At 39.5% G+C, this 9,984-nt stretch overlaps 1 protein-coding gene across 3 annotated transcripts in view; it reads left to right on the top strand.

The window, feature by feature from the left end:
- The first annotated feature begins 3,601 nt into the window (after positions 1 to 3,601).
- The window catches only part of LOC108559227 (nucleolysin TIA-1), a 92,342-nt gene continuing 85,959 nt past the window's right edge, over positions 3,602 to 9,984 (top strand). For all 3 annotated transcript variants that reach the window (XM_017916436.1, XM_017916434.1, XM_017916435.1), the window contains exon 1: positions 3,602 to 4,528. In XM_017916436.1, coding sequence (XP_017771925.1) covers positions 4,442 to 4,528 — 87 coding nt within the window. In that variant the 5' untranslated portion in view covers positions 3,602 to 4,441. The remainder of the gene's footprint in view (positions 4,529 to 9,984) is intronic.

Consider the following 9,984-nt stretch of genomic DNA (forward strand, 5'->3'; position numbering starts at 1 on the left):
GCTTTTTCTAGCATTTTTTAAACTTTGAACACGAATTACAGCCAAACAACTAAAACCACAGTAATATATCGATACTTGCTACATGCCCCAAACATTCAGCTTTCATATGCATATAATGGATTCATTATATCTATTATAGTTTTCGAGTAAATCAATGAAATGTGAAAACACTGCTTTTTCGAACGTTCGAATTTCACCTTCCCAGGGAGGCGCGCCTCTCAGTTTGGAAAACGCTGAATTAAACGCAGGTGTTTCTTGTCGCAGGTTTTCAATACAAACACAGATGTTCAATTAAACGCAGGTGTTTCTTATTGCAGGTGTTCAATAAAAACACATATGTTCATGCAGTTGTTCAATTAAACGCAGGTGTTTCTTGTCGCAGGTTCAATAAAAACACAGATGTTCATGCAGGTGTTCACGCAAGTGTTCAATTAAAACGCTGATGTTTCTTATCGCAGGTGTTCACCCTGGTGTTCAGAGGTTTGCAATGTTGTGAGTTACTTTACCATCCGGCTATATCTCGATAAGATGCAAGTTTTAGTTTATTATTTTTGTTTATAATTAATTAAAAGGAAAACCAATATTTTTTTCGTGCTATAATAACTAATTTTCTGTTAAATAATAACTTTCTATAATTAACATTTATTTATAAGATGAGGACTGAGAGATTGAGTTATCCGTGTGTGAAATTTTATTGTCCTTAAGAGGATCTTTATTTTGAACTGAACTCATTCTCTTTCTATCTGAAAGCGTCGCTGTAATGCGGCTGTTTGTTATATAAAGTGTTCTTTAGTGTGTGTATGTATGCGTGCGTGTATGTGGATATTGTCTTAAAAGCAATAGAGCGTTCAGGATGGTCCATCGATTAAGTTTGCCAATTTTCTCCATCGGCGCGCCTGTGGTCAGTATGTTTATACAGGTCCGAAGCCAGACTCTGGAGTGGTATAGACGGGTCGTGACCAAACTCTAGTCTATCCACCAAAAACTTTCCTTCCTGCGAGCATGAGCATCCTCCCACCTTCGCATGTAAGACACATATGTTTATATAGGTATACCGTACTGCAGGAATAGGAGAAATGTCCTCGGACGACTGGGCCTGGAATGCTATTTGCTTAAGGGCCTCCCATCCTCCCTGCAGCATTGCAGAGGGCAGATGAAGAAGGTTGCTCGAGGCTCAGTCCGTAATCCCGTTTTTGTTTATTCATTTTGTTTGTCGATCCCTCTACCTCCCTCCCTCCCGCCGGTTCTCCACGGAAAGTCCCAGGATTGCATTTCTTAATGCAATACATATTCGCATTGTTTATTCGATTTGCCGGAGGGTGTCTTCCCTTTGTGACTCCCTTCCATTTTCCATCCTTCTATATTTTCATTTCGCTTTGCATCGCTTCGCCCTTATTCCTGCATTTCATTCTTTAAACGGCCAACATTACTCTGCTAACTTAATTATAATATAAATAACTCAGGCCGCGTGGGGGCGGCGCGCGCTAATTATTGCCAGCTTTAAACGAACGTTGAGCTCATTGAATCAATTGCGCTTCAACATTTAATATCTCATTAAAACCAGCCCCAATTCCTGCCGCCTGGCGTTAACTTTGACGCAAAAACCAAATCACTAAATCTAATTTGCAATTTGCGCCTCGAACTCGAACTGCCTCAGATTGAATCCCTAAACTACCTCACCCACACTCACCGCTTTAACGTATACACATTTATGCATATATTTCATGCAAATATAAATTAAAATCCAACCAGAGTTACAATTTTCACGCCTTATTTTATTTCAAAATTATTCGCATCAAACATTACATTAATTACTTAAAGTTACATAACTTGTAGATTTGTAAACGTAGGTATAAAATACAGTATTTCTCATTGAATCAGTCTCATACATTGAAATACTAAAGCAATTCGTAATCCTTAGAAAATTTTATTTTCCAAATCCGCACTCAACTGGTAAGAGATTTCGGAAACTGTAATCCAAGTATAAGACGCACATTCACCCCGACAATTTACGTGTGCCTTTATTAATTTAACAGCATCGAAAAGAACCGCTTCGCACATTCGTCGTTGCTCTCTTGCGATTTTCCAATTTTAATAAAATACATATTATATTCGGGAAACCGTCTGGGGTCCGCCCGTTCAGCGAGTGTGCGAATATACGAGGTGCACACCCTCCGCTCCGCTCGCGCCCGCACCCCATATCCGTTCTACTGTAGGGGTGTGTGTAGGTGCTGCGATGGTTGGGGGGAGAACGGAATTGCCAGAAGTAACGTTTCAGCTCGAGCATCTCACGTGATTTATGCACCTTCTAAAGAAGTTGTCACGGAATGCGGGAGGCGGAGAAGGCGGTTGGTGAGGTTCGCAACCGTCGAACCATTTTGTTCACAATGAAATGAAGAGGAAAATGAGCCTCAAATGAGCGTAACAATCTCGATGCGCCGTTTGGAATGTCGCCGTAATGACTGCCTCTGTCATACCTTTGCTCCCGCAAATAGAAATTACTTTTCTTCGGCGAATCAGTTAACCGCAATCTCGAAGGACGAAGTGCTCTCCGTCACGTAGACTTAATAGCATTTCAGACATCCAACGTTGGATTCCACCGCAATTTTGGATAATTAAGGAATGCATCTGTAGGGAATTCAGATGAAAGTTACTTTTCTTATAAAATAAATTTTATCACAAATTATTTCAACCATACAAAAATATTCTTTTTGATTTATTTAATATAATAATACACTTATAATTTGATTCTATTTTTTGTAAAACACTATAAAATTAGATAAATAAACTTGTTAAATATTTAGTATTTGTCATAATTTAAATGTAATATGTATAATATTTTTATTGAAGTAATTGAAAGTTAACACAATTATGGGAAATAGTTCTTTTTATGTGTCGAATGCGATCGAATTTGAAGTGAATTTGGCTTTGTCTTTGTTTGCGGATGGTGGTCTTCGGATACTTATTTGGATATAAGATTACTTTGTGCTGGGGGCGGTAGGGGAGATAGAGTAGCACGTGGAAGATGTCGCATTGTCGTTAGGCGGATGCTGTGGGGGTGGTGGTCGATAGTCCAGCACATTTGTTGGATTGTTGCATGTTTGTTTGCTTGCTCTGCTTGTTTGCTGTTGTTGGTGTTGGTGTTGTTTCTGTTGCAGACACGAGCGACGCACGGACTTTCGCTGCGGTCGGCGCTCGCAGCGCGGAAATGAACTTCGTTTGGCGGGCAAACTTCGCACGGCCTGCTAGGCTTCAACTTAGCTCCTGCGGGTATCCAAGACGTCCTCTGCACAGTGTACAGCGCTATAGTCCTGAGGATACGGCTATGTGTATAGCGTGTGTATATATTTCATTGATTGCGCGCTGGCTTTCGGGGTGAGAGGGCGAGAGAAAGAGAGAAGAGAAGAGGGAGGAAAAGGGAAGGCGAGAAAGAGGGAAGGAGTTGGTGAATGTGAGAGGGTGAGAGTGAGCGAGAGGGTGCGAGTGTGCCTGCAACACGACACGCCCGCCGCGCTCATCCCAGAGAGCGCGCGTTGCCGCCTCCGGCCTCCGGCCTCCGCCGTCCGACCTGTTCTGTAGCTGCTTATTTATCCGGCGGCTGCGAACAGAATCGCGCCCTGCTGCCTTGAAAAATCCTTACCGCGACAGAAGCGACATACAGCAATACTGCGCCCCAGAGACGGACCAGCAGTCTGCAGAGAGCGGCGGAAACGCGTCCGTAGCGAATTCAAAAGCTCCCGCTCTTCCGTTTCCGGTTCGACCTGCGCGCCACCTGTGCACGTGACACGAGCGCGTAGTCCACAGTGCGGCGATTTTCGAAAACTGAAAATTCAAAAAATATCGGGTTACTTCTTCTGGAGTTTTGCAATGATCGCGGAGCGTAAACCTTAACGCTCGATCACGACAGGAACTCGCTGAAACCGCTAAAGCCGCTGAGCTCAGACGCTGTTTCCTTGAGACCGGTTGAACGTAAACAATTGCCTTGGCTTCATCACCGGTCCTCGTGGGTTACAGCCTTGTCGGCGTGTACCCGTGCGCGGTGTGGAAGCCGCGACGAGCCCCAAGCCCCTCGACGTCTTCACCATCGACGACGGTTTGCAATCAGACTGGAGGTGGTCCCATTCGCTCCCGGTTAACTAATGCTACCAGGACTCAGCCCTATCCGCAATCCCACCCCATCCAGCAGTACCAACACCAACATCCACCGCCGCAACCCATCCTGCAACAGCAGCACCACCAGCATCAGCAACAACAACAACAACAACCCCAACCGCCGCCAGTAGTCCTGCAGCCGCAGCCACAGCAACAACAAGTGATTAACACCAATCAGCGAGCTTTACCACCAGTCCAAGTGGTCACATCCTGCAGTTGTCGCGACGCGACCAGCAACACGAACGTCGACAATCTGCCGCAAGTGTCGAACGCAACATCAGCAACACCGATGTTGTTCGTACCGTTCTCGGTGCCAAGCTTCGCGCCACCGATGGCAGCAACCAACCTTCATCCCAACAATTGCAGTCCTTCAAAGGTAAACAAAACACACTCTCACTTTCCGTACTATTTTCGATTACTTAGTAAAACCCCCCCTGGTAAGCGGAAATATCTTTGGGTCCGCAATTTTTTTCACCTAAAGAGAAACACACCAGTCAAGGGAAGACAACTTATATTTATCACTTTTAAACCATTACCATAATATACATTATATCCAAATCTAATTGAATATATATACAAAACCAATTAGTGTATTTTTGTTGTTTTATATTTGATGTTCGTTTATTTCCAATAAAATAACGATGCTGCAATGGATTCGGGCAAATTCATCAATTTAAACACAATGTTGAGATCAATTTGCACATGCAATATTATTATATTTGCTATAATTTAACTGAATTTACAAATCACGTTGTTTAATAAATTAACGAAATCATGCAAAGCTATTATTATTTAAATGCATTGCTTTTAATTAAAAATTAAATTATCATGTTTTAAATATATGAATATTTTTCCACCAAATAAGGATTATATTCTATAATTGATTAATTGTTACTCATCTTTAGATTATTAAGATTAACCAAACGTATGGGTTGTCAATCTTCTTGATAATAGTTTAGCGACTGAAGCGACTTTAGCCACTGGATCTACCATTGAGTTTCAATAAATAATCAATAAGTAAAGGATAAGAGCCAAAGGGCGATGTCCAATTAATATTTGTCAACCGGTTGATCATTTACTGAATGTTTTTATTATAAAATAGATTGTAAATAAAAAGGATTGTCATTAGTCACAAAGTCTTCAAAATGGAAAAATAAAAAGAAAATAACATTATTGATGATTAATATATCTGAAATATGATCATATAATAATAGCCTAATATCATTAAATTTTATGTTCAATATTAATGTTATTCTATTAATTTCTTAATGAAATTTGACGTGCCATAAGAAAGAGACATTTTCATTTTAATGTTTCCAATGAAATTTTATATAATTTGCGACGATTATGAGTAATCGATATAATACAATGATCTATCAATTTTTCATCAACTTTTCGTAATATAACATGAATATTAAGAAACAATTTACACATTTTTTTTATTTAATTTATAAATCATATTTAAACATTTATATAATGCCTTTGTATTTATATAAAATATCTATATTTTATTATCATGGATATGATAGATATCTGAAGATGAGTATTTTAACTGTTGCCTTTGAAATGTTTCAAAGCGTTTACCGATTCCGCTCCGTTTCGTTGCATATTTTCATTTTCCAACATATTATATCGTATATATGTATATATACGCCGTTATTTTGCTTTTTCAGAAACAATTTTTCCAATCATGCGGAACTTAGCCGATGCGTTGCGTGCATTTGAATCAATTCAAATTTTAAACAGTGCGATTTTCATGGCTGCCCATTTTAGCATATTTGCATTCGTAATTTGCAATTAATGCATAAATCTTTTTTTTTATTATTATTCATTTCGGTGGTTGGGATAGTAGAATGGCCAAGGTTATGAATTGCGTTCATCAAAGTTTTGGGCTAAAGGGGATGGGTGATGGCATGGGGTGCATACCGTGCAACCCTTTGATGCAGGCCATCCTTCGTCCCCTCATCCCTCTGGGGCATCACAAATACTCGTATACGCACAGGTATACATACAATGAAATGCAAATGTTTTTGATATTATGACATATTTTGCATTTCTGCTTTGAATCATTGTGTTTATCAATAGAATTCTAAAATAAATTATTGGTGCGTATTGTTTCACCGAATTTCAGGAATTCCAGTGAAATTTTTATTTAGCATTGCTCTTTTTTACTCGCAAACAAAACGCTCTTTTGTTACGTGCCTTCTTTTCACTTCAAATTTCTATAAAATTGAGTTAATTAAATTTACTTTCAATGCATTTGCTTTGTAATGCAGTTATGCTGAATACCTTACAAGAGAAATTTCTATAAATGAAAAAAAATAATATATTTATTCAATAATAAATTGGGTTTGAATTGATTAAAAAAATCAAAGAAAAACCCAAAAAAATTCATTTATTTACAACAAAATATTTTATAATAATTTTATTCAAGGTTGATATAAAAGCATTAAAGAATTAAAAATAATCAAAAATTAATAAATTGTGTTATATAATAATTGTGTTAAATTCATTGGACGTTTGAATGAATTGTGTTTAGTAAGTGAAGTTGTGCAGATCAGGTATTTTGTTATGGCTGTGCTTGCGGTGGATGCGCCTGGCCCGACGGCTGTTAATTTTAATTAGCGAATAATTTTATGTGCGACGGGGGACGTTGCACCATGAATTATTGATTGTGTTTCGCTGACTTGTGCCGTGCTTATTATTAATTAGGCAAGTAAGGATTTCTGTAATGGAATCGGCTCCAATCGATTAATATTATATTAACTGCGGGGACGGATGGGGGCAATCTTAAATCAACATGCTCGTACCCTCTAAAGCACCCCTGAAAAGTAATGGGACTGCGCTCTCGGGAAATACAGTACTACCGCAGTACCACTCTACAAACACAAGCATCATCACACATAGATATATTTTAGCAGGGTTGAATTAAACAGTGTTTCGATTTGTGAAGTTGTCTCCATCCGTGGAAGCAATTTGCAGTAATGTACCATTCTGTCGACGCTTAATTAGCTACCGCGGTTCGGGATTATCTTATGGGGATGCGGCGTGAAAAGTATCGACGGGAAGCCCAGCCGCAAGCATATAATTAGGGGAAGTCGTGGTTGGAAAATTTTCTATTACTCTCTTCCTCTCACTCACTCTTTCTCTATAGCTTTGCAAAGATTTAATTAAAACTTATAGATATTCTATTCTTCTTGGTAATGAAAATTAAAGTCGGAAAAACAAAAGTTCTGTCCGCTTCGTCAAAAAGGGTGCAACACTTGGTGGGAAGTGCTCTGCGTGTTGGGTAAGAAGTAAGAGGTTATCACTGTAGGTATCTGGGCTGGTGTTTTTGATATGCAGACAAACGGGTCGTCGGAGCGAGCTTAAGCTATTCCCAAATGGCATTACGGCGATACAGTGTTCCCTCCTTTTTGAAATATACCGAGGTGCTTCAATTTTATCGCGAACTTAAACGCGGAACGAAATCAAGCGATTCAACCCCCTTCAAATATTCATGCCATTTAATATATCCCAGATACTTCCAGCCGGTTACGGACTTCAACAACGCCGCCGTCACCACCACCCCCCGTTATTTACTTTACCCGCTATCTGGGCACTAATTCAAAACCAACAAATATGATGGTGAGCTGCGGCCACCAAAGCCCCCATGAAACGAGTTGACACCCCCTACGCACGATCGATACTCTCTGAATCCCTTAAAAAAAAATGATATACACAAAATCATATATACAGGGTGTTTCTAAAATTTCAGATTCCTCAGACAATTTTTTTTTAGTAGAAATTTAGATTCATTAGGAAAATGTATATACATATCTACTTATAAAATTCATTTTAATATAAATGTAACAAAAAATGTTTGTATAAAAACACCCTGTATAAAGAAACAAAGAGTAATCCATGGGCGTGATGTTGTTTTTTTTTTACTGTTGCTGAAACCGTCGCCCTGCTGAAATTAATGAAGAAGCGTACAGGAAATACATCAGCAGCCCGATAATGAAATTGTTATATAACAGGGAAAGTATGAAAGAGTCCAAACCGTGAGCAATATATCCTGCGAGTACAAACGTTGTTTCTTGTCGGCCGGTTTATGTCATCCCTTGGCTTCTATTGTGGTTTTCTGGCACAAGATACAAGCACTAAAATTCATGGGAAAATGGACCCATCCTCCCCAACTCCCCCTTTTCCTTTCTGCAGGCTCCGTGTCTCCCTTTGGCTCGAAGCGTCGCTTGCAGTCGTTTTCTTTTCATTTTTCGCTTTCGGGTCGAAAGGCAAAGCAAATTATTGCTCGCAGTTTTATCTACGTCTAGGCGCGAGGCTGTCGACATGGTCGGAAATTATTACTTTATGGGATTAATCTGATTACGAGCGAGGCTCGAGTGCGGTGTTAGTCCCGCAAAAGGGCGCCCAAACCTCACGTGCGACGCTCTATTTACACCTCCCTTTAGCGACGGCCTCCGCGTAATTAGGTTTCGGAATTACTGGAAAACATTCAATTGGACTCCAACCGTTCTATACCATACCATACCATGCAAGGCTATACCTTATACACTCTCCGAGGAAATTAAAATATCTTACCGCCTCCGCGCGCCCTTTCGCAAACGCAAACGCACCCCATCCGTCTCCCTTCGCCCGTTTTCGGCGCTCGAAGGGTTTCGCAGCCGGAATAAACATTTACTTTTCCTTCCAACTTGCTAGACAAATACTCATCAACACGGGCGGCTTATACAAAACGAAATTAATGGAAATCACTGAACCGCTTGATTGGCTTGGCTATTAATCATCGTCGCGAAGCTTTACGTCTTTCATTGATACCCTAAGAATCAGAAAGATATTTTATAAATATTTTAAAACGAACATGATCATTAATTTAGCTTTTGATAAATTATACAATATTTAAATTGATTTTAGATCAAACAAAATTGAATTGTAGTGTTTCAAATAATATCAATTAATAATGTTAAGCTTAATTTTATTTACTCAATGTTGAAATTAAGTGGATAGCAAATACAGTTTAGACGATATAAAGTTGTTAAAAAAAAGGAAGAAACTTTCTATAGTTAATTAGAGCGCATCAAACATTTACAGCCCTATTCAGGGGTGGAAACAATGCGGCAACGGTAGACCCTCCCTTATTAACAATGAAACGGTATTAGGTTTTACTTGGAAACCCTTTGCGTATCCCAAAATGTAAATTGTTGTTATGAATGCGGCGAATTTAATGTTATTATCAGGTGGGAGGCCATTATCGATGGAAATAGTGGCGGATTAGCAGTCGGCTTTCTCCTACTAAAAAGGGACGGCGCGCATTCATTCCAGATAGTGGCTTCCATTAGGATACAACCCCTTCCGGCATTACCACCGGATTCCACATATACCGGACATACGGATTCAGCCGGTGGCGAAAGTGTCTCATTTTTGTCGCAGGTTAATGGAATAATTAAAAAGTTATTTCGCGAAATTGCAACGGTCCGAGTGGGAATATGAGGTTGAATCGCGTTTAAAGTACATCGCAAAATCTGGTCCGCTCCGGTCTCTGAGGGGAATACAAATTTCCGCAATTTTCGTTAAAAAAGTTTTCCGGAAAAACGGAGAGTTTATTTTAGTTTTTTTTTTCTCAAGGATACCAAAGTTCGCGACTATAAAGACGCAACAATTTATGCATGAGCGGCTTTATATGCTCCGGATAAGGTGGATATAATTCCTATTCGAAATATGTCGCGGATTTCGGATAATCCAAATTTATTCAATTTTAGAGAGTCCGGCGTTCTCGGAAAGAAACACATATCATTTCTCACAAAAAAAAATATATAGAAATGAGGGATGTAT

Source organism: Nicrophorus vespilloides, unplaced genomic scaffold (assembly GCF_001412225.1).
Source record: "Nicrophorus vespilloides isolate i.1.1-1 unplaced genomic scaffold, Nicve_v1.0, whole genome shotgun sequence".
NCBI classification, from domain to species: domain Eukaryota; kingdom Metazoa; phylum Arthropoda; class Insecta; order Coleoptera; family Silphidae; genus Nicrophorus; species Nicrophorus vespilloides.